The 26,503-nt window shown below is 36.5% G+C and overlaps 1 protein-coding gene across 2 annotated transcripts in view; it reads right to left on the reverse strand.

The window, feature by feature from the left end:
* The window catches only part of pdlim5b (PDZ and LIM domain 5b), a 131,836-nt gene that overhangs the window by 10,301 nt on the left and 95,032 nt on the right, over nt 1-26,503 (reverse strand). The window contains exons 5-9 of one of the 2 annotated variants that reach the window (XM_030150272.1): nt 24,614-25,125; nt 16,446-16,472; nt 14,822-14,979; nt 11,975-12,002; nt 4,940-5,088 (exon numbers count right to left, since the gene is read on the reverse strand). In XM_030150272.1, the coding sequence (XP_030006132.1) occupies nt 4,940-5,088; nt 11,975-12,002; nt 14,822-14,979; nt 16,446-16,472; nt 24,614-25,125 (874 nt within the window). The remainder of the gene's footprint in view (nt 1-4,939; nt 5,089-11,974; nt 12,003-14,821; nt 14,980-16,445; nt 16,473-24,613; nt 25,126-26,503) is intronic. The other variant, XM_030150273.1, reaches the window with a different exon arrangement.

Consider the following 26,503-nt stretch of genomic DNA (forward strand, 5'->3'; position numbering starts at 1 on the left):
CTGTCTGTTCTGTCTGTCTGTTCTATCTGTCTGTTCTGTCTGTCTGTTCTATCTGTCTGTCTGTTCCATCTGTCTGTCTGTTCTGTCTGTTCTATCTGTCTGTTCTATCTGTCTGTTCTGTCTGTCTGTTCTATCTGTCTGTTTCTATTTGTCTGTCTGTTCTGTCTGTCTGTTCTATCTGTCTGTTCCTTCAGTCTGGATCCACAAGAAGAAAACAATTCCCTTTGACCAGCGGTATCTGCGTCTGCGTCTGGGATTTGAACCGTTTACACACATTTGGGACCGACTCAGACTTTTTCTGCCCTGGTCAGAATATATGTTCATCCAAGCACAATTTACCAGAAAAACTAACCTAAATATAATAAATATGAATGTTTGAATATTATTATTATTATTATTATTATTATTATTATTATTATTATTATTCTACTATAGTTTAATTAGTGACAGTCTTGGTCTGACCTCAGCTCCACACACACACACACACACACACACACACCTACACACACACACACACACACACACACACACACACTCTCAGATCTGTACTTGTTTTCTTCAAGTCCAGTATGTGATAATGTGATAAATAAGTCAGATGACAGAGGTGGGACTGTGGTCGGAGCTGCTGGTTCACTAACTGTTTCTGAAAAGCTCTTCAGGGAACTAAGCTGTGGTTCCACACATGCCCCACCACCCCACCCCACCCCCCCACTGCGCAGGACACACAGTCAGTGTGTTCCAGCAGAAGTGCACACTGGTGTCTCAGTGTTCCTAATAATGAGGCCGACCTGTTTAACCCCCCAGTAAATATTTACCCTGACCAGCCTGGGTCTACTGGCAGGGGCTGTCTCCTTTAAATGACAGCTATCAAACTAAATAAGGTTCAACAACGCTTAATTTCACTGTTTAACGAAGGGCATCCTGGAAAACACCTAAAATTGGAGCTCATTAACAGAATTCCTCTGGTTTTTATAGAATTCAAAGTGTTAAATGGGTTTCGTGTCAGGTATTAAACCTTCTACAGCTGAGCAGCAAGGATTGAACGGTCAGACATCGCCCTCTGCAGGCAAAGACACATAAATGCATGAAGTCATTTATATTTTCACTTCTGCCCGATGCAAAGTTTGGAAATGAAGATTAGACCACTTGTGATTATTTTACACTGCAAAAATCTAAATCTGACCAAGTGTATTTGTCTCATTTCTAGTCCAAATATCTCATCACACTTAAAATCAGACAGAATCACCTAAAGAGGAACTTTTTAGTGAGATGTAAGAACTGATTTATAGACAGTAGATCTAGAAAATCTGATTTCAACAAATCTGAACAAGATAATTGTCACTTGTTCCATTGGCAGATTTTTTGTCTTAAATCATGATTTTTTTATTTTTTATTTTGGCTTAATTCAAGGTTTTTTGCTTAATTCAAGATTTTTTATTTTTATTTTTTTTTTTTGCTTAATTCAAAATTATTTTGCTTAATTCAAGATTTTTTTTTTGCTTAATTTAAGATTTTTTTTTAGCTTAATTCAAGATTTTTTTGCTTAATTGAGGATTTTTTTTTGCTTAATTCAAGATCTGTTGCTTAATTTAAGGTTTGTTGCTTAATTTAAGATTTTTTTGCTTAATTCAAGATTTTTTTTTTTTTTGCTTAATTCAAGATTTTGTTGCTTAATTCAAGATCTTTTTTTCTTAATTCAAGTTTTGTTTTTTGTTTTTTGTTTTTTGTTTTGCTTAATTCAAGATTTTTTTGGCTTAATTCAAGCCAAAAAATCTGCCAATTGAACAAGTGAAAATTATCTTGGTAAGATTTTGACTTTTTCCAGTGTATACAGGGTGGGGAAGCAAAATTTACAATGAACATTTAGTTGTTTTTTCTCAGCAGGCACTACGTCAATTGTTTTGAAACCAAACATACAGGGGTTGGACAAAATAATGGAAACACCTAACATTGTGGCATCACAGAAGGTGTTTCCATTATTTTGTCCAACCCCTGTATATTGATGTCATAATCATACCTAACACTATTATCCATACCTTTTCAGAAACTTTTGCCCATATGAGTAATCAGGAAAGCAAACGTCAAAGAGTGTGTGATTTGCTGAATGCACTCGTCACACCAAAGGAGATTTCAAAAATAGTTGGAGTGTCCATAAAGACTGTTTATAATGGAAAGAAGAGAATGACTATGAGCAAAACTATTACGAGAAAGTCTGGAAGATACTATTAAAGAAGAATGGGAGAAGTTGTCACCCCAATATTTGAGGAACACTTGCGCAAGTTTCAGGAAGCGTGTGAAGGCAGTTATTGAGAAAGAAGGAGGACACATAGAATAAAAACATTTTCTATTATGTACATTTTCTTGTGGCAAATAAATTCTCATGACTTTCAATAAACTAACTGGTCATACACTGTCTTTCAATCCCTGCCTCAAAATATTGTACATTTTGCTTCCCCACCCTGTAGACAGGGCTTTAGATTACTTTAATTTGGGCACATCAGATGCTGGAATCGGCGGAGGGGGTGGGTGCGGGATTAGATTTTTCAACAGTAATTCCTGTTTTCTCAGACTATTTCAGATATATTCAAGAGTATGAAGGCATGGATTCCACAAGTCTAATTTCCAGAAGTATTGATCAGCATATGGCCAGCTGATTTTAATTCCAAAATCACAGGACTGCATGCAGGCAGATAATTCATATGTCATATGTTTCACTGCGTTTGTTATGTGAGCGGCCTGAACTTATAGGTCGCCCACGAGGCATGGTTGTTGAGAGAAAACCTTTGGCGTACAACGTACGAGTCAATCTCCAAGCTCTCATCACCTCTCATTGGCCGAAACGGGTGATTTAGACCAATCAAACGGCGCAAATATGTCATACCTGCTGCCAGACAATAGTCTGGTCTTGTCTGTCTTTTATGTTTTGTGTGTCACTTCCTGTTTTATTTTGTTAAGTTTCCCCTCATGTGTCTTGTCTGTCGTCTTTACTTCCTGTTCCCCGCTCATCCTGACCTCTGACCTGGTTACCTGTCTCCGCCCTAATTTGCTTCACCTGTGTCTAGTTGTCTTCCCTCCCTTTTGTGTATTTAAACCCTGTCTTTTCCCTTTGTCAGTCGCCAGTTTGTAACTCCAGTAGTTCAGACCAGCGTACTTGACCTCGTTTGTTCGCCTGTTTTTTGACCTGTTTTGGATTCCTCGGTTTTTCGTCTTCTGCCTGATCCCTGTCGGTTTTTGTCTGCCTCATCTGATCTGGTTTTGACCTTCTCGCCCTGACTACCGGTACGTGAGTTTGCCTAGTCCTTATGTCCTGTTGCTCGATTGTTAGCCTGCCTGTGTATGACCTGTTTCCGTCCCTGACCTCCCTTTGCTTTTCCCCAGTCGGGGAAAAGAATCCTAACACCGCTCGGGGAGACGGGCTGCTGCCCTCGATCCAGAGGACGAATCTGAGGAGAAAATCCCCAACCATTATCCTCAAGATTCTGTCACTCATTATATTTTTTTCACCTGTGTGTGAACAATAAACCTTTTGGAACTAACTTTTGTTGTCGGAGTTCTGCATTTGGATTCTGTGTTTGTGCTAACGTTATCACAAAATATGACTTCTGCGGGAAGCATGAATACTTGTGCTTTCCTGTTCGGTACATATGTGTTGTTGTCAATGTTTTCTCTGTCGTTATGAACAAGCCTTGTATATTATAACCGATGTGTTTTACGGGAGGAAAAAAGCAGGGGCGAGTGAGTCAATACTTTCGTTTACACTCTGCTCTGGCCTTTTTTTATTTTTAATTTGGGGACACTAATTTGGGGACATTTAATTTGGGCACACCGTTAGTCGGCCCAGCCAAGGTGTAATCTAAAGGCCTGGTAGATGTGCCATAAACAGGCCTTCAAAACATACAAGTTGATCTGAAATTCATCAAAGTGGTTCAATAATTACAGCTATTTCTAACAAAGATGGTCAAATCTGGTAAGAGCAAAATACATTCAAATGATATGAATACCCCCCCCAGTCACACAACACTTTGCCCTTCCTGCTCACTGATACCCTGGAGAAACAGGGATGCATTTTGAGGCTTAACATTAAATCTTTTCAAAAACTTCTGAAAAAAAAAAAAAAAAATTATAAAAAAAAAAAGCTAAAAAAGTGCGAGAAAGGCACATGTGAAGAACAATAATATACAAAGAATTAGATAAATAGTGTCTGAGAAATCAGTGGGAGAAAGTCTGTAAATTAAAATTTTCAAAGATTTGTTTAAAAAAAAAAAAAAAATCCCCAAATTGAATCTAGCATTAAACTGTGCAGTGCACCTCTACACGTGTCAAATTTGAAAAGAATCAGGTGAACAGTGTCTGAGAAAGGGATTGGACAAACATTTCAGATGGACAGAATTCCTGGTATATCTACCCCCCCCCCCTAAATTTTACCCTACATGACAAATATATGTATGTATGTATGTATGTATATGTGTATATTCTGTAATGAACATCCTATTTATTCAACTGTATATTCACCTGTACATTCAATATTTAATTTAACCACCTTATTTGCACTAGTTGTACATAACTGCACTCATCTGTACATATTACTTACCTGTACATATGATATTTAACTGTATTATACTGCACTTCTGCTATTTTGCACTTCTGATTGGATGCTAACTGCATTTCGTTACCCTGTATTTATACAGAGTAATGACAATAAAGTTGAATCTAATCTAATCTAATCTAATATGTTTGAGCATTAGCTACATTGTTTTATTGCCTTGTCTTTTATCTGTTTTATGACACCTGCTTGTGCTGTTTTACTATTAGGGCATATTAGGGCCACATACGAAATAAAAACACCAGTCACTACGAGAATAAAGTCATAAAATATCGAGATAACCCCCCCCTCCCCTCCCCCCCGCACCTCCTCCTGCCTCAGTTCTCAGTTCTGTACCTGATGGAACTCCAGTTTTGCTCTGGGACACTGGGCTCCTGAATGTGGAAGGGGAACCCACGTTTCCATTCCTGGGTGCCGCTGCGGATTTGGAGTATGTTTTTGCTGCAGGTGACGTGTAGACGGCGGGAGTAGTTTTGTCCTCGTCACTATAGAAAACACACACAAAGTTCAGGTTCATCACAGAAAACAACGAATGAACCTGCACAGAAAAACACAACACAAAGATGACGCTCTACTGTACCTTCAGCAGTGACAGAAGGGCCACAGTCTGCAGCTTCTGCACTTATTCATAGGAATACCTTCATGTTCATGCACAGTTCACTTTTCTTAACACTGTGATATTTGTATTTTATTTTGTTTTTCTTATACAGTCCCTTTTGCACTAAGTGTTTTTGCTGCTAAATCGAACTGAGCGGCTAAACTGATTGAATTGGTCTGAATGTGAAACGGATACTGTACTTTTGTTTTTTGTGTGCATTATTGTTATGAAATAGACTGCTTATTTTTGTTTTTAATATGTGTATTATAGTTATGAAATGGACAGTTTTGTTTTTTTTTATTATGACATTATTGTTAAGAAACAGACAGAGTTGATTTTGTTTTTAATATGTTTTATTATTATGACATGGACAGAGTTTATTTGGTTTTTTAAATATGCGTATTATTGTTATGAAATGGATAGAGTCGATTTTTGTTTTTTAATGTGTATTATTGTCATGAACTCGAAAGAGTTTATTTTTGTTTTCAGTATGTGTATCATTATTATGAAATGGACAGAGTTTATTTTTGTGTTTTAATATGTGTATTATTGTTATGAAATGGACAGTTTTTTTTTTAACATGACATTATTGCTCAGAATCGGACAGAGTTGATTTTTGTTTTTAATATGTTTTATTATTATGAAATGGAAAGAGTTTATTTGGTTTTTTAAATATGCGTATTATTGTTATGAAATAGACAGTTTATTTTTGTTTTTTAATGTGTATTATTGTCATGAATTGGAAAGAGTTTATTTTTGATTTCAATATGTGTATTATTGTTAGGAAATGGAGAGTTTATTTTTCTTTATAAGATGTGTATTATTGTTATGAAATGGACAGAGTTTATTTTTCTTTTTAATATGTGTATTATTGTTATGAAATGGACAGAATTTATCTTTGTTTTTTAATATGTGTATTATTGTTATGAAGTGGACAGAGTTTAGTTTTGTTTTTTAAAACGTGTATTGTTGTTATGAAATGGACAGAGTTTATTTTTGTTTTTAATATGTGTATTATTGTTATGAAATGGACAGAGTGTATTTTTGTTTTTTAATGTGTATTATATTGTTATGAAATGGACAGAGTGTATTTTTGTTTTTTAATGTGTATTATATTGTTATGAAATGGACAGAGTTTATTTTTGTTTTTAATATGTGTATTATTGTTATGAAAAGGACAGAGTTTATTTTTGATAAGTATATTAATGCTAAGAAATGGACAGTTTATTTTTGTGCATTAATTTTATGGAATGGATAATGTACTTTTGGAATATTTTCAATATTTGAAATAAATAAATAATCAAAGAAACAAACAAATGTGGAACTTGAACTAAAATGATTAATGTCAGTGTGATTTTTGCATTTCATTGAAAAATAAACTTGTATGAAATAAACTAGCTCCTAAAAAAACAACTTGGAATAAAAAAAATAATTTGTACAAAGAAATAAAATAAACTTGTATGATTTTTTTTTTTTAAATAATAATAATCTCCTCAAATAAAATGGACTTTTACAAAGAAAAGTGTCCCAAAATAAACTTGAGCAACATCAAAAATTATACATTTATAAAAATAAAAATTAGCATTAGCCACATTAGCTGGAGGCCTTAAAAATTTTCAACCCATGCTTTTATTTTTTGTGATGGCCTTAATTTTAAAGCAAGAGACCTTTCAGGTAAGCAGTGCCCCCCTTAAATGAAAAAGTGGATGATGTTTCTTTTCTTTTCTTTCTTTCTTTCTTTCTTTTTTTTTTTTGATGTGCCTCTTTTAAAAAGTGAAGGGGTTTTCTTTTTTTAGGCATATTAAGTTTTATATTTTCAAACTTTTTTTTGTATAAAATGTGTAATTTTTGATGTTCCTCAATTTTATTTTGGTGGAAGTCTATTTTATTTGAGGAGATTATTTTATTTATTTATTTTCTTTTAAATCATACAAGTTCATTTTATTTCTTTGTACAAATTAAATTTTTATTACAAGTTGGGGTTTTTTAGGAGATAGATTTTTTTTTTTCATGCAAGTTTATTTTTATTTAAGGGGTACATTTATTTTTCAGATACTTCTTTTTAAATAAATCCCAATCTCTTGTTTTTTCTTTTGGTGGATAATTTTCTGGGCTGTTGCCCCTCTGGGTCACCGTAATTTAGCAACAAAACAATACCAAAATGTTGTTTGTCAGTTTGTTGAAAATATCCTGACAGAGTAAATGAAACGCAGCTGTCTGTACGGTCCGTACCCACAGTTCTGTCCTTAAGCTGTAGTCGTTTAATGGAGGATTGTTTTCAGCCTTTGTCACCATCCTAACCTTAACGTTACTGGAACACATCTGTATTTCTGACCTTTAACACACATTTAATTCATTTTCCACTCCACCACTGACCTTTACTTGCTATAAAATGACAATAAAAACAGTTTATGTTTGACTGTGAAAGAGAAAATGAGAGACAGAATGAAAAGATTATCCAAAAGAAGAGAGGGAATCAGTTTATTGAAGAGAATACAATCAAAAGCCGACCAAAGCGGTACGTGGAAAAAGACTGAAAAGGTACAGAGACATGCAGAGAAAAGCAGAAGACGACAGGTACAAGCGTTAGCAAAAAGACTGGAATACAGTCATTTACAGTCATAAGGTAACTGAGTTTTTCCAAACACACATTCTGAAATAAATGTAGATTTAGAAATAAGATAATATCTGCTTTAACTATTTTGACAAAGAGTTGGTTCAAACGTCTAAAAGGAGACATGAAATGGAAGCAGAGTTTATAAAAGTCTGTATGTTATCAGTGTTAAAGGGTAAAGTTAGTGTCTCCTCAGGGACATTCAGTCTGCATTTAACCCACCCTAATACATACACACTGTACCTAGCATTAGCGATAGCATTAGCATTAGCACACATTAGCAGCAGTGAGCTGTCATTGAAGGTGGAGCTCAAACACCAACACCAGACCTGATTTGAACATTTTAACTTGAATGTATATTATTAGTCAATGTCTACTGCCACAGTACTGAGGCACTAAATATGGGTGTGTCTATTTCCACAGAGCCAATCAAATGTTAGCATTTGTACTAGAGCTAATCACAGATACTGTTCCATGAACTCATTCTCCTCTTGTTGCCACAGTACTGTGGTCATATATGGAGTATACTTCAGTTCATTCTGTTGTGCATTTTTCTACCACAGTACTGTGGCAACTGATTGAAGAAACGACAAATCAGTGATAGTGATAGTATGGAAACACCGTCATCTTCTACAACATTGATTCACTGGTAAAACCCATGGAGTTGGATCAATGACAGTGTTTGGACACACTCGTTTTTACATTCCGTTAGTAATTTTTTTTTTTACTGAAATAGTGACTTTTTCTTCATTTTTCTCTGTTTCGGTGTAACTAACTCCGAGTTTTCATGAACATCTACATGATCTGTGAATTGAATACAGGAAAATACGTGATTAACACGAAAAAACACAAAATACAGAGGATAATATTATGGGAAAAAACTGGTGATAAACCTGTGAAGAAAGGTAGAAATAGAGAAAAATTCATTTGGGAACTGACACTAAAGTAACACTGGGTCTTTATGGGTTAATATATATATATATGAAAATAAACACTGGGGTAAAAAACAATGTTTAAAATGATTTAAGATTTCAGTTAAAACAACTGTTAAACTATTAAACTTAAGCCTATATCTGTGTTGAATAGATTCTAATACTTAGCAGTTTTTTTTTTTTTACCAATTTCAAATTTTAATTGTTTAAGTTGATTTAAAGGGTAAAAATAAAGGCGAATATTCATTATATTTCAGCTTTGCCTACAAACTTACTCGACTATGTAGATAATTTATGATCAGTAATCTATAAAAGAAGGCATAAATGTTAAGCCGCCATGTGTTATGATACCATATGATAATATTAGTGTATTAGCGTTAAATATTATTGTATGCATGAGGAGCACATATATGTATGATAGTGGTCAGAACATAATAAATAAAGCATCAAACAGTTCAAAACCCTTTTCTAAATCACATTTAACACTCGTGCTGAAACATCATGGTGCCAGTCTCGCAGCTTGTTGTACTTGTGTCCTATCACCTCTGGATCCAATTTGTTCACTCTTATTTGACAGAAGAAGAAAAGACAGAAAAGACAAAGAGCAAGTTTAGTAATTATAATAAGAGCAGATGAACACAGCACAAAAGGCAACAGGAGGCAAAGATGGAAAAGAAAGGCACTGATACGTCAACGTTTGGAAATGGGAAGAAAAAAAACAGACTTTTAGTTCAGAAACTGAGGAAAAGGTCAATATATGTGCAATATAACCCCTTTGTTTGATTACACTGAGCTACAGTTTTTTAGAAATTATCTGCTTCAGATTAAATGTGTTAAATGTCATGTAATTTATCTTGTTCAAAGCAAAAAAGTAAGCAAAAAAACAAACAAACCTTGAATTAAGCAAAAAAATAAATCTTGAATTAAGCAAAAAAATAATAATTTTGAATTAAGCAAAAAAATATCTAGTTTCAAGCAAAAAATCTTGAATTAAGCAAAAAAGCTATCTTGAATTAAGCAAAAAATATTTTATTTCAAGCAAAAAAAAATCTTGAATTAAGCAAAAAAAAAAGTCTTGTTTCAAGCAAAAAAAATCTAGAACTAAGCAAAAAAAAAATCTTGTTTCAAGCAAAAAAAAAATCTTGAATTAAGCAATAAAAAAAAACCCATCTTGAATTAAGCAAAAAAAAAAAAAAAAATCTTGAACTAAGCAAAAAAAAATCTGCCAATGGACCAAGTGACAATTATCTTGGTCAGATTTTTTGAAATCACATTTTCCAGATCTATTGTCTATAAATCAGTTCTTACATCTCACTGAAAAGTTCCTCTGTAGGTGATTCTGTCTGATTTTAAGTGTGATGAGATATTTGGACTAGAAATGAGAAAAATACACTTGGACAGATTTAGATTTAAGATTTCATTTCATCATTTGTTTAACTTTTTCCTTCGGCTCATGGTGTTGCTGCGTAACTTCAGTTTTTATAGATTTTTTTTTTTTTTTTTTTTTTTACACATGCACAGATGTAAAAAAGGCAACATAAATCAGATTAACCTGTATACATGTGTGAAGACATCGGAGTATTGGGGATAAATCTAGATGTGTTAATCTGATTTCTCTTAATCAGATTACTGCTGTTATCGGATAAAATTGATCAGATTATCCTGTTTACATGATCAATAATAATAATAATAACTCCAAATATCAGATAATGATCAGAGAATTGGTATGAATGTAAATGGACTCAATGAGTCTAAGTTTCTGCATTATTTGAATTTATTTGTTCAGATGCTTTTTCCTTTTGAAGTCTTGATGTTTGTTCAAAATTTCTCTGTTTTGTATACCTATATACTTTCAATAAAGTTGGAAAAAAAAAAAATCCGGTCTTGTCTTGTTGTCCATGACGACGCCCACAGTGTCAGCATTAGCTGTCCTAATGTGGGAGGAGCTAATAAGACGACAAATAGGTCACATGTTGCTGCTACATGGAAAAAAATCTAAATCTGACCAAGTGTATTTTTCTCATTTCTAGTCCAAATATCTCATCACATTTAAAATAAGACAAAATCACATAAAGAGGAACTTTTCTAGTAGCTCTAGAAATTTACCAAAATAAATTTCATTTGTTCCATTGGCTGATTTTTTTTTTTTTTTTTTGCCTAAATTAAGCAAAAAAAAAAAAAAAAAAAATTCTTCAAGTAAGCAAAAAAAATCTTGAATTAAGCAAAAAATATTGTTTCAAGCAAAAAAATCTTGTTTCAAGCAAAAAAAAATCTTAAATTAAGCAAAAAATAATAATCTTGAATTGAGCAAAAAAAAAATAAAAAATCTTGAATTAAGCAAAAAAAAAATCTTGAATTAAGCAAAAAATAATCTTGAGTTAAGCAAAAAAAAATCTTGAATTAAGCAAAAAACATTATTGAATTAAGCAAAAAAATCTTGAATTAAGCAAAAAAAAAAACTTGAATTAAGCAAAAAACATTATTGAATTAAGCAAATAAATCTTGAATTACGCAACAAAAAAAAACAAACAAACTTGAATTACGCAAAAAAAATCGTGAATTAAGAGAAATTTTAAAAAAAGACATCGTAGTATTGGGGATAAATCTAGGTGTGTTAAACTGATTTCTCCTAATCAGATTACAGCTGTTATTGGATGAAGACGATCAGATTATCCTGTTTACATGATCAATAATAATAATAATAATAATAACTGCAGACATCAGATAATGATCAGAGTATTGGTGTGAATGTAAACGGACTCAATGACTCACGTCTGTTAAAATGTCACTACTTTTATTCTGGAAGTTGTAGACCAGTGGAACAGCACAGTGAAAGGAATCTGACTAAAAGAACTGAACTAGAACCCTTCTGCCAACGCTGCCATTACCCACAATCCCACTGAATTACCCACAGTTTCCAGTGAGTGACATCCTGAATGCTTGGGGATCGGTCTGCATTTACTGCATATTAAACTGACTGAAGGCTGAGGCCACGCCCATCTGCGCCGGCCCGCCTACCACACACAGAACTCTTAATGCGGTTTCTCCAAATTAAGCCTTAAATTAAGCATGAGACTGCGGGACCAGAGGATGAGGAAATCTGGGCCCAACTCAGAATTACAGGCTCGCAGACATGTTTACATGAGCCAAATGTGAATGTGAAACCTCCAGGAGCAACGTCTGTCTGAAACACACGCTCTAACACACACTCAGGCAGAGGTACTTACTTTTTTCCACCGTTATCTGCAGCTTGTTCTGCAAAAGAAGACAAAACAATATTCAGACTATAGAGTAGGATATTCAATGATAATAATTTACCAGAGATTACAGTTAGTAACACATTTACTACAGGGAATTTAATTAGAAACCCAAAAATACAGAGTAGGATCAATTGACCTGTATTAACTCTATAATAATAAGAATAAGAAGAATAAGAAGAACAACAACAACAACAAAAAGAAGAAGAGGTAGAAGAAGAACAACAACAAGAAAAAGAACAAGAACAAGAAGAGGAAGAACAACAACAAGAAAAAGAACAAGAACAAGAAGAACAAGAACAAGAACAAGAAGAGGAAGAACAACAACAACAACAAGAAAAAGAAGAACAAGAAAAAGAAAAACAAGAACAAGAAAAAGAAGAAGAACAAGAAGAACAAGAAAAAGAACAACAAGAAGAACAAGAAAAAGAACAACAACAAGAACAGGAAGAAGAAGAACAACAACAAGAAAAAGAAGAACAACAACAAGAAGAAGAATAGCATATGCAGTTTTACGTTTATTACACGTTAATTGACGTTTATTTGCAACATATTAGAGCAAACTATTACATGATCAAAAACAAATTAATTTTAGCACAAAAAAAAAAGTCTCTGTTTTGAATGTCTGGGGTCACCAGAAATTTATGATGTTAAAATGGGGTCACGAGGCAAAAAAGGTTGGAACCACTGTTTTAAGACGTTTGTTACAAGTGTTGATTTAGTAAATGACAATGAGGAAAAAAATAAATAAATAAATAAATATTCAGTTGTGTAAACCTTACAACAGGGTTAATGAGTTCAAATACCCGTCATTGTAACAGGGCATTAAATTACGCACAAATGTTTATGGCTGAGAGGTTTGTGATGTGTATTGTTTATTTGTAATTTTTATTTATTTATTTATTTTTCTTTTTGTTATTTTCTTTTTTGTTTTTGCTTATAGCACTTGTAATGTTGCAGGTGCCTTTGTTAGTGAGGCTCAGGTCTGCATGCTTGCTACAATTGTGTGTATATTTACAAGTGTATGTATGTATCTAAAAAATGTGTTAATAAATATATTTGAAAAAAAAAAAAAAAAAAAGATTCCCACCCCTTCTATCTTGTGTTGTTGAATGTGATGAATGGCTATCCAACCAGATGGACAACTGGACAGAAACCATGTCAACAAAAAGTCAAAGCTCATTTGAACACAGCCGCTGTCTTCTTTCATTGATATTCCACATGATCCCAACTGTCTGATCTGTGGTTATAAACCTGCATTTCCTTCCACTTCTCAGATCATCTTGTTAAATTACAGACTTAAAGCTGAGAACCATCCAGTCGAACTAGACCCTGAAATGACTTCCTTAATCTGTGGAACAGTGGCTTCACAGCTGCAGATCCACCAAACCCACACCAGTCTGCTGACACCACTGGACCAAACACAGAACGGGGGCAGCCTCGTCTCTGCGCTCACTTAATTCTAATTAACTCGTTCCTGTAAATGTCACTAAGCATCTGTTGAACTGATTTACAAACACACGACACTTTTGAGGCGAGGAGATCCAAAACCACAGCCGGCTCATGCAGTCATCACAGGGTTTGGACACATTTTTCAAGGTCAAATTCAAGCACTTTTCCAGCCCCGCCCCTTATCACTGGGATCAAACACACATCTGTAGGTAAGGATGGGAATCGATAAGAATTTAACGATTTCATTATCGATTTTGCTTATTGATCCGATTCCTTATCAATTCTCTTATTGATTCTCACTGGGTGAAGGGATAAAAGAGTACAAACGGGTGTGTTTGCATTAACTGGCTTTTATATTTCCATCTCTGCACAGAAAATATAACATATATAGTATGGACAAATAATAATAACAGATGATGTCGGGGGGGGGGGTAAGTAGCGTATCAAATACGTGACATTCCTGTTAATGAATCACATGCTGTGGACAAATGTTTGAGCAGACTGGAGGGTTTCCACCCTTTTGAAGAAATGGAAGCTTTGACAGTGTTCCAGTGGACCTGGTGTCGTCTGTTTAAACCGTTTCTGCCTCAACGCCATGTTGGCTACGTTCTGACTAAAACAGTGCAGCGTATGCATGATGTCATTGTGCATGCGCAACGAAGGCAGAATTGATAAGCAAAATCGTTAAGCAGACAAATGATTCTAAGGAATCGAGCTACTGGGTTCTCAATTCCCATCCCTGCACATGGCACACTGCTCCATCTAACCTGTAGTTCCACCCATCTTCTCCAGCCTCCAGAGCTAAGAACACCATAAAACAACATATAGCATATTTAGAACAATAATTCCTTTTCTATACTATATACAATCATCAATTTGTCATTTCTTCCATCAGTTGCCACAGTACTGTACAGTATACTCCATATATGACCACAGTACTGTGGCAACAAGAGGAGAATGAGTTCACAGAACAGTATCTGTGATTGGCTCTGGTACAAATGCTAACATTTGATTGGCTCTGTGGAAATAGACACACCCATATTTCATTCCTCAGTACTGTGGCAGTAGACACTGACTAAAGTTTTATTTTTCTAAACGCATCACCTCTCTGTAAGCAGCTGTGGCTTAAGTTCATATAAAAAAAAAAAAAAATCACATCACAGAGTTAGAATTATAAGCACTTAAACTAAAATTCAAGCACTTTCAAGCATTTTCAAGCACCTGTACGAACCCTGTCATCAGTATCACCTACACTCAAAACAGTAAAATGACAAACACATTATAATGACACAGTGGTGAAAGCTCCTAGATTCAACCTAAGGATAATATCCACTTTAACGCTCTTTAATTAAACTGGGTACACACCGTCCTCGGTGCCGGTGAGCTGGGCCAGGATGCGGAAGGACCTGGACTGGGACGTGCCCGTCCGTGGATGCCAGTCCTCCGTGTCCTCGATCAGACGCTTTTTACTGGCGTCACTGAGAGGAGACGCATGGTTCAAGTCCGGCTCCGCCACAGGTTTTCTGCAAATCCACATGGACAGAGGGAAAAGGTTTGGTTATGTTTGGGCTTTGAACGGCATCAGGACGTCTGAGTGAAGCAGCAGAACATGGATTTAGACGAACATGTTTAAATACTGACAGGAAGTGTTCAGACTGGGGAGAAGAACCACAGCAACACACACACTGACTGTACAAACTAGGGCTGAGCCATCCCATAATAGTAACAACAGCTTCTGACCTCCAAGGTACGGAAGAAGATTAAGGCCACTGGAAAAAAAAAATTAATTAAGGTCCAATATATATTTTTTATTATTATTCTGAGAAAAGTGCCCGAATTCTGATTAAAAAAAGTCTGAATTCTGATTAAACAAAGTCAGAATTCTGAAATTAAAGCAGGAATTCTGAGAAAAAAGTCAGAATTCAGACTTTTTTTCCTCAGAATTCTGGCCTTAATCTCAGAACAATAATAAAAAAAAAAAAAAAGTTAAAACTGTCAGAATTCTGATAAAAAAAAGTCAGAATTCTGATTAAAAAAGTAAGAATTCTGAAATTAAAGCCAGAATTCTGATAAAAAAGTCAGAATTCAGACTTTTTTTCTCAGAATTCTGACTTTAATCTCAGAACAATAATAATAAAAAAAAAATTAAAACTGTAGGAATTTTGATAAAAAGAAAGTCAGAACTCTGAGATTAAAGCTAGAATTCTGAGAAAAAAGTCAGAATACAGAGATTTTTTTCTCATAATTCTGATTTTAATCTCAGAAAAATAAGAATAAAAATATTTAAAACTGTCAGAATTCTGATTAAAAAAAGTCAGAATTCTGAGATTAAAATTTGAATAGTAATTTAAAAAAATATTTAAAACTGTCACATTTCTGAGGTTAAAGTCAGAATTCTGAGAAAAAAAGTCTGAATTTTGACTTTTTTCTCAGAATGATAATAAAAAAAAACAAAAAAAAAAAACATATTGGACCTCAATATTTTTTTCCAGTGGTCTTACTTCACTTAATTTCATTGCAAAAAAAAATAAAAAAATTCAGATACTTAATTTTAGTGCAAAAAAATTCAGTGCAATGAATTCAATGGCTTTTAGATTTCAAAAACTGATGAGACAGATTTACGTCCATAGTGTTGGGTTGTTCGTTGTTATCGGATGATTTTATGTGCTCGAAATAAAACTAAACTAACAACTGATCATGCTAACACCAGGGGACTGTGGGTATTTAAGGTGTGTTCTCTGTTTGTGTTTCTTCAAAAGTCTGTTAAAACATCCCAGCTGAAATAAACCCTTATGCAGACGTTCTACCGGTGCCTGTATTTGTTCTTTTATTGCTGTCGTTTTGATCATAATAACGTTTCCGTCCCTTCGGCCCAGCCCTAGTAAATACACAAAATAAACACTGTGTACAAAACAACAGGTGTTTAAATACGAGTGCAGGATGTTTCACACAGTGACCTATCATCTACTGAGGTAAAGGTCACAGTTACCTCCTCGGTCTAGGTGGAGGCGGAGTTCTGCAAAGATGGAGCAAATAGAAAATCCACAAAGGCAGAAAAAAACAATCACAAAAAGGTTTATGTGATAAAGTTGTAAAATATGGCACAGTATTCGAGGTAAACCAAGAAGGTGGGATCAAGCAGAGAATTAAACTATGTCATTTCCTTCATAATGTAAATATACGTTTAAAAGCAGGGGGGGTCAAACTCATTCAGCCCAATGGGATCTCAAAAAATAATAATAGTATAATAACCTTTACATTAACCCTTTCATGCATGAATTATGAGAACCTTAGTCGAGATTTTTTTCCTGAGTGTTTTTAGTCCTCTTTAGGCATGAAAAAACAATGCAATTGATTTTTTTTTTTTTTTTATAAACCTGGTTTTTTTATGAAGATGGATTTGTTTCTTTATTGCTTTAACTAAAAAAAAAATCCCAAAAAAGTGTTTGAATTTTAAAAAAAATTATGATCCAAAAAAATTTCATTTGAACACTTTTTTTCCTTGATTGAAGTGATTTTTTTTTTTTTTTTCTTAATTGAATTTGTTTTTTTTATGATTTTTTTTTTTTTTTTTGGTTAAAGCAACAAAGAAACAAAGCTACCTTCAGAATTTTTTGTGGAGTTCCAAAAATGTCCACTCCGCTGGACACCATGTGTTTAATTTTTGAATATCAGAAAGTGATCTACAAAATCAAAACCTTTTTAATGCAGTTAATCTGATGTTTTTTTTTCGCATTTCATCATATTCCCAATTTTTATCAGCAATTGATTTACAGTCAAACATGTTAGTGCAGATCAGGTTTATCAAGAACAGCAAAGTTACAGTAATGGTCTGAATGTCAGTGTATTATGGGATGGTGCGTAAGTGTCCACTGTGTTGGCTGATCTGGAACTAAAACAACAAAACCCATGAATATACAAGAGAACAGCTGGAGAAGAACTGTCCACTGGAGTGACCACTGTGCATGAAAGGGTTAATAATCCAATTTTATGACTTTCTTTTAACGTGAAAATGTGAATAACCCGAACAACCATGTACACCCTGACATGTTTTAAGAAAAATAAGTGAAGTTTCAACAATATTATGTCTCAGCTTATTATTAACACAACAAACAAAACACAGTAAATCTATTATTTTGTTAAAATTTTCCTCTTTTTTTTTTCTTAACCTCCTAAGACCCAGCTATGGGTTTTCTGTCCACATTTGCGGACAAGAGTTTCACAACTTTACTCCAAAAAAAAAAAAAAAGAAAAGAAAAGAAAACTGTCCACTGCAAAGGACATTCCATAAAAATTTTAAAAACTGCATCTGAAAAAACGGTTGCATCAAGATGTTTCCAATATAGGCACTTGCTTAATAAAAAAAAAGAGCTTGTACTTTGCTGACATTTCCTGGGTCTTAGGAGGTTAAAACATTTCAGGTTGTTCATATTTGTTCAGGTTATTCACATTTTATTGTGAGGATAGTTTGTAAATGGGTGCTTCTATGAAACTGGCCCTAAAAACAGAACAGAGGGGCTAAACATTCAAACCAGATGTAACTAACGTTATGAAGTAAGTTTGGAAGAACTTTAGGTCTATTTAAAAAAGAATTACTTACTGAGATATAAGAGAAACTATTGTTCAGATAAAAACACATTTTTATATTATTTTACATTATATTTAAGACAAAAAATCCACATGTAACACTGTCAAAAGGACACAAAAAATTATTTATTCGCTTTATTCGCTCACAGGTGCATTTTGGGAATTAAACAAATTATTCAAGGCAGAGTGTTTCACAAAAATGTTGAAAAATCATTCACGATTAATTCATGTTTAAATGTTCAGGTTCTGTATGTAACACTAGTGGACACGATGGGTTCCACACCAAATCTGGAATGAGACTGAGATTGATGAAAAACCCACGTGTGGATTAGAAAAACCACTAGGATCCACACATTTAACACAGTGTCTTTATTTAGAGTCTATAGAAGAGCATTTACACATGTTTTCACATCTAATGCGCTGACACCTAGGGAGATTTAATGTCCATATTTGGGTCCTATTTCTGAACCCAATATCTGATTGTAAATGTATTAATTATGGGATGGATCAGAGCAAGAGGATACTTTTTTTTGTATTTATCCGAGGTCATCATTAGGTCCATCCTGGGGGGAAATATGTCTACATTTACTTTTTATTATTGGGTCTATAAAGATGGAAAAGTGACAGATACTAAAATAAACCCAGGTTCATAGAAGCACCCAGATGTAAATATTTTCATAATGAAATTTGACACCGTTGACTGTTCATATCTTCAGGGCAATTTTTTCATTTTGCAAATTCATCCTGTATGTTTGACACCCCTGTTCTAGAGTGATGATTAATCAAGGTGAATTATTGAAGTGATAGGTAGGAAAAGTTGGTGGTGAATGTGCATTTAATAACGTGTTTGAGACAAACGCTGCAGTGACCAAATTCTGACACAAGATGGCAGTGATGTGCTTTAAAATTAGAATAAACCTTCTTCCAAATGTGATTTGACAACACTGCAAATATTTATGTTCAGGAAATGACAGCTGTGAGTAAACTGTCAAAAGTCCAAGTATGTGAATTTTTATAAGTGCAAGTGTCTTTGTTTGTGTCATGGAAAATGAAAGTGAAAAGATGATAAAACGGTCTCCAACTCCAGCAGAATAAACTGTGACTGGGCTGGAGTAAATATGCTGACAACGGTAGCAGATGCTGAGCTGGGTGACGTGAACAGATCCAGTGTGCTGATAGTCACTGGGTGTAAATACAGTATCAGCTATCCATCAGGAATATGAATGGGAGGGTGGGTACAGGCAGCAAAGCAGAGGCAATTTCTCACAGACTGCAAGGGAAGCTCAGCTTCCCCTAAAATTACGAAAATGAAATGGTTAAATATGTACGGTTGTGTTGACATTTCATTGACTACAAATGTGTTCGAACACGTTCATCTCACAGACGAGTTCGTTCAGAATCAGCTTTATCACAAATCATCGGACTCGATGTTGTTCACTTCTCATACATTCCCGTTGCGCTGTTTTCTCATTCGATCTCTGCTCAGTGCATTTGTCCGTAGACGCTCAGCGTCCATGCACTTCAATGGGACTGAGGGGAACAGTTTTTTTCATTGCCTCAAAACTGGATGGTAATGGGCTCTATGCTCAGCCCCACTACTTCCTGAACTTCAGGTGGGTCCTTTATTTCCTGTCTTTCATTATTGGACACACTGATTAATCTAGGTGTGCCTAATCAATCAGTTGTCCCAACAAGTAGCAAACTCACCTGGTTTAATCAGTGTGTCCAATAATGAAAGACAGGAAATAAAGGACCCACCTGTAGTTCAGGAAGTAGTGGGGTTGTGCATAGAGCCCATTGGATAAATGCCACGATGTTGTCCCGCCCCTGGACGCTCGGCGTCTCTGGGGGTGAATGGAGCTGTGGGTGGAGCTCGGCCGGGCTGGACGCCGGGCTTCCATGTGGTGATTGGAGGATCAGTCAAAGGCTGAATCCCATTTGACTGACAGCTGTTTTGAGATCTACTCCTTCACTGACACAGTTCAGTTTAATACCGTCATGCATTCTGCTGTGAAATTGAGAGATAAACCACTACGAAATTACTTGTTCATTTCTTGCACTGTAAATAAAACACACTCATTGTACCTCCTTGTTTCAATTTAACATAATTTCAACATTTTCTTGTTTAGTTGGTACGATAAGGTCACTGACCATTTTCTTAAAAAGGAACAGAGGGACGAATTTATGTTTAAATAACTTGACTTTTTTTTTAATCAATTTTTTGTCCATTTTTTTAATCACCTTCATATCAATCCCACATTGACAAAGATGAAAACTAAGGGAATTTTATCCATAATTTTTATATGTTTCAGTTAGTTTTGTAAACACGCAATACAGTTTCAGTTAGTTATCATTTTTTTCTTTCAATTATAGTTTTTTTGTTTTTTTTTTTAATTTCAGTTAACAAAAATGTTTTTTCAATTCTAGTTTTCGTCATTTCGTTAGTTTTCGTTAACGATAATAACCTTGATAGGCAGACCCCCCGCTGGGCGTCTCGGGCTATGTCAGAGATGGATTATTTACAGGATTTCACAGTTTGTTTAGGAGCCTGGAAATGAGCATGTGTTGAGTAGAGGAGCGTGAAAGTGAGGTTTGGGAGGGTTAGAGCTCAAAGAGGTCTGGGCATGCCTTCGGTGATCAGAAACCAGGCAGATGTCAACGCTGAGATCGCATTCCATACGGTTAAACAGCGACTGCAGCACATATGCATTAGTAGGATTCAGAGCACTAACTTGGTCTGTGTCTCTTCTTCCTCCTGTGGGAAAAGAAAGGGTAAATGGAAAAGGACAGAAGCCAAAAGAAACATGAATGGAAAGGAAAAGAATTTGAAAGACAGAAAGGTTCCAAATGCATTCACACTGAGTCCATGAGCAGGCAGAGGAACCGGAGGAACCACCACAGAACACATGCAAGGAAGGAGGAGGCAGACGCAGACATGCTGCAACAAACACACCCTACTGCAGCGAGGTTCAGGCACAAGCATGAAGAAAGGAAGAACCTGCCCCTGATCCAACTCGGGGGGGGGGGGGGGGGGGGGGGGGGGGCAAACAGACGGCCCGCGGGCCAAATCTGGGCCGCCAAAGGGTCCAGTCCGGCCTGCGGGATGAAGTTATAAAAACTACACTAAAGATACTGACAGTTGGGCCCAGTCCCAATTCACCCCTTGGCCCCTCCCCCTTGGCCTTTGTACTTGCCCCTCCCCCTTTAAACACAGTTGTAAGGGGTAGTGGTTGAAACATTCTCCAACCCTTCCAGACCTGTTACATCATCATCAGTCATTGATAATGCTAGAAACAGATAACTGTTTCCAAAGTACTCTCCATGTCGTCAGCAGCTGGAATCGTCTCTGTTCCATGGGCTTTGGACATCTGTTTACCACTATCAACTATAAACCGCAGAAATGTGATCTATAACACATTGAAATTGCATTCAACGGACGATCAAATGATTACCGTACTTTCCGGTCTATAAGCTGCTACTTTTTTCCACACACTGTGAACCGGCTCTAAAATGATGCGGCTAATTTATGTTTTCTGGGCTAACGATCGATCCGGCTGATGAAGAAGGAAATAGAGCTGCTGCACGTAAGCTTGGCATCAATGAAGTGATGGTGAGACTTTGGAGACAGGGTGACTGCGGCTTATAGTCTGGTGTGGTGTATAGTCCAGAAAATACGGCAAGTTGTTTACGAAGAAAATCCATACATCTGTGTGTTTCTTTCGTCACTGCTGCACTTTTTTGCTGTGTTTACCTCCATCTGACCAATGATTTGAACTGAAATATGGGAAATTTCTCCTACCCCTCGGTTCATAGTTTGGTCCTGAAATATCTCCATTTGGAGGGTCAAACGGCCCTCCCCCTTTGACCCCCCTACCCTGGTCTGTTTCCAGGTTTCCTGCAGTAGATTAAAACTGTTCAGCAGGTCCTGGATTATCCTCGTACACAGCGGGCGAAGGTACGTAATGTGGACACAGCACCATGACTAACACCATTCACTGCACCACTTAAGTGTGTTTAAGTCCTTAAGTGTGTTCCTCAGAGGGTGGTCTGAGGGTCCAGGCGTGGATGTGAACAGCTGTAGTTTAGGGACAGGTTCACCAGGTAACAACACACCTCTGAAGGGCCAAAAATTCACATTGTGTAATTAGCTCATCCGTCATTTGGATCTTCCATCTCGTTTGCGTATATGAGAACACTGGAGCTTAGATCTGCGCTCTTCCATATTTGTTATTTATGTTCAACATGGATCGTGTGGAATGCTTTGAGGTGGGATGTAGTTAACTCCAAGTGAGATATATTCGACCTCCCAGCACTTTGGAATGCAGCAGAAGTCTGCCTCCACCTCAGTCATGTAGCCTCCAGTCGAACTGTGGGAGTTTTTCAAATGAATCTGGTGGTTCTGAATAGAGCGACAGAACAGACCTTTGTCATGGCTGAGATGGGGCAGATTTTTATAAAATATAAATTTCATGATGAAGAGTGATTCGAAATACCTGACTCTACCTTCAAGGTGAGAAGGTTGAAGTAGAGCAGTTTTTATGTATAAAAGACTGATTTTTTTTTTTTTTGGGCATATAATTAAGGACTCCTTTACACAGCATGGAGGTCGTTGGGTGACCATTGAGCGATCAAAAATTGGCCCGATCTCTCAACGATCTCCTCGAAAAAGCCTCTTCTGTGTAACTGTTTGGGAGATCTTTGTGCCCTTGTTGTGCCTTTGGCCCCTACTTGACTGTCTGCTCAGTCGGGTCAGGCCGGGTGGGGGGTCATCGAGATAGTCGTACCCATTCCCTCATTGATCTCTTAACGATCTCTACCTTTGTGGGATTTTGATAAAGTCTTAAATGTGTGTATCTTATTTCATGAAGTTGAGTAACTTCTGGTAAATCGTGTTTGTGTGTCCAGTTTCCTGAAATTAGGGGAAGGTTGCCATGACCTGGACCAAGTAGGAAAATTTGGTGTGGGAGCAGAAAGGAGAGGATGTTCCCACCAAGAGTCATTAATAACATGTCATCATATTTGGCTAATGAGTCTATCACGTACGCATCAGATGGTGGAGTCCTTTAATGGTAATGATGTCAGATCACTCCTGTATAAAACCCCTGTTGAATAAAGAATGGGAGGGATTCCCTGAGACCATCCCAAAGTCGTGGTTTCTTTGTTATTTTAGCCACAACAATTGGTGCCCAATGTGGGGCTCGAAACAGGCCTTGGTCGATTCGCAGATGGGACGTGGTGACACTGTGTTTGGGTCCCAAACTAAAGGTAAGAGATTTTGGGGTGGAAAAATTTGGCGTTGAAAGATTAAAAGATTGCTGAAAGATCATTGGGAGATTGATGAGACTGTTGAGGGCTCCTTGAGCATTCATTGAGAGATCACTTCCCTTGGTGATCGTTGAGAGATGGTTTTGGACCGAGTCAAAACTTTGAGGAGACCATGGCAACTGTGGAGATCATTGAAAGATCATTGAGAGATCTTGCCATTTTTTCATTGATCAATGATCTCTCAGTGATCGCTACACCTGAGTAAAGTGGGTTTAACTGAATTTATGTGTTTGATCTGAAATGATATCAGATTATTACCTCCGCCAGGAGGTATTGTGATCACTTTGCTTTTGTGTTTTTGTTTGTTTGCGTGTTTGTTTGTTTGTTTGTTTGTTTGTTTGTTAGCAACTTTACGGGAAAACCATTCCAACCATCTTTACCAAATTTTAGCCACAGATAGGCCTAGGCCCTGGGACCAACCCATTACATTTTGAGCCAAGTAGGCCAAAGTTCAAGGTCACAGCAAGGTCACAAAATCTACAATTTTCCTATCTCTCATTGAACAACTTTCGAAAATTCCTAAAAAAAATTCAAAACAACCCCAATTAGCCTCCAATTCGATACACCCGTAGCTTATAACAATATTTTGTATCTGGCACAAAATTGTCCACATCCACTGTGGAATGTGGACTCTGTGGACATTTCAATTTAACATTGAAAATCCCATTTACGACACATTTTTCATTATAACTCAACAAATATTGATTGGAATTTAACATAATTTGACATACACAACTGGTACCAAGTTTTAACTTAGTACGAAATATCGTTCTGCTCCATTTCTCTTCTGTTACGCTCTGTTGACTTTTGTTACTTTTTATGCGCCATTTTCAAAAAAACATAAAAAATGCAATTCGTGAAATATCATTTGGAAATTTGTTTTGCACATCCACAGTTTAAAAATAAATAGTCGATCCACACATGCACACCTTTCGGAGTGCTTGGCGGAGGTTTGCGTTCTCTGAACACTTGTTTAGTTTGCATCTCCAAAAAACACATTTTAGTGTTTAGTAGCCCTTTTTCTGGACTAAAGTAAAACGTCCACTAATCCATGACTTCTGTGGACCACAATTCCTTCTGGGTCTGCAGACTAATGCACATCATAAATATGAACCAAGCGTCAGTAATTACCTGATAGCAAAGAGATAAGACTGTAAATACCAATAACATGACACCATTAAGAATGAGATGTAATATTGGAGCCCATGGCAGAGAAAACCCATGTGTTTGATGGAGGTCACCTACCCATTGAACTGCTCTGACAGACCTTGACTCTCCAGAAGCCCCCTCCTCTGTCCCAGAGCCACCTCGCAGGCATTGGTGTTGGAGTAGAGGTTTATGGGTGTGTTATAGACAGAGGGCTGTGGGACACTGGGGTGGGAGGGAGGGGCTGTCATTCTGGCTGGAGAGGAGGAGCTAGATGAAGAGGAGGAGGAAGCAGATGTGGAGGTGAAGGTGGAGCGGGCGGAGCCGGGCTTTGGCGCAGAGTCGGAAGGTGCTGATTCTGAGACGCCGACGCTCTGCTTCAGTGGAAACGGAGGCTGCGGTGGCTGAGAGGCGTGAGAGGCAGCCGGTGTGAAAGCAGACGATTCAGACGGGATGGGGGCAACGAGGGTGGGAGTCGGGGAAGAAGAACCCCCGAACGGTCGCGCCGTCTTGTTGTACGCAGGACTGGACTGATTCGATGGCTTGGTGAGGGCGGAGCTTGATGCAGGGTGATTGATTGGAACGGGCTTAATGATTTCTTGAGGTTCAGCCTGGGTAGAGGTGGACACACACGACATGCACATACACACAGCAAATCCACAATAAACACATGCAAACAAACAAAACTCACTGCATAACAATCACAGCAAATCAGGGGTTTCAAACGTTATGGGCCTGATTTACAAAGATCGCAAAGAACGGGCGCAAATTTGCTTGCTCGCACTGATAAATGTGCATGTTATTGATTTGTGTGTCACAGGTGATCAGCTCAGATTTCCTGCATAATGACAACAGGTCAAACTCTAGGAAACCGCCCTATTTAAATGAGGGTTTCGCATGTGCTACTGGTTGTCGTCATGGAGACAGTCCACTGTATAAACTGCTCTGGGATACACCAGCACTAATGGAACAGTGACTGGAATGATCCAGACTGTAAATGTACCATAGGAGGAGTTTAGTCCTAGAAGGTACTGATGACTCCTCCTGTGACTGGACCCAGATCAGCCCCTCATTCATCTAGAACACCAGTGTCAAACTCATTTTAGTTCAGGGGCCACATTCAGATAAATTTCATCTGCAGTGGGCTGAACCAGTCAAATAATAATATAATAATACATAAATAATGTCAAGTCCAAACTTTTCTCTATGTTTTAGAGCAAAAAAAGTAAATTTACATTATGAAAAGGTTTATATCTACAAAGTATCATTTCAAACAATGTGAATAACATGAACAAACTGAAAAAAATTAGTGTAATTTTAACAACATTATGCCTCAGTTTATCATTTAAACATGTACATTATAACTTATAGATCACAGTGGATCTACACGTACACAAAACATTTAGTTACAAGCTGAATCTTGTTAAAATTGTACTTACTTCTCTTAAGGCATTTCAGGTTGTTCATATTTGTTCAGGTTATTCACGTTTTTTGTGAAATTACACTTTGTTTTGGTGTAAATACATGAAAATATTTAGATTTACAGAGAGAAAAATTTGGAGTTGTCATTATTTATGTTATTATGATAGTATTTTACTGAATCCTGCCCATGTAAGATTCAATTGGTCTGAATATGGAACCTGAACTAAAAGGACTGTTAATATCTTCAGTGTAATTTTTCCATTTCACACATTCATCCCAAGGGCTGGACTGGACCCTTTGGCGGGCCGGATTTGGCCCCCGGGCCACATGTTTGACACCTGTGATCTAGAAGTTCTCCAGTGGCATTGTGGGAAGAACATACGTCTGTATTAGTTTTTCTTCTGTCATTCCATTTACGTTGTGATCAGAACAGATTGGTTCTGTGCGTTGCCTTTGGTTGGGCCTAAGCCCCGCCTCCTTGCCACAACAACTGCTGTACCAGCTGTTCCAGTTCAAACCTGTCTTTAAAACGTGATAAACAGACGCAAAATCAGCCACCAAAACCAG

The sequence above is a fragment of the Sphaeramia orbicularis genome, chromosome 12, assembly GCF_902148855.1.
Source record: "Sphaeramia orbicularis chromosome 12, fSphaOr1.1, whole genome shotgun sequence".
NCBI lineage: Eukaryota > Metazoa > Chordata > Actinopteri > Kurtiformes > Apogonidae > Sphaeramia > Sphaeramia orbicularis.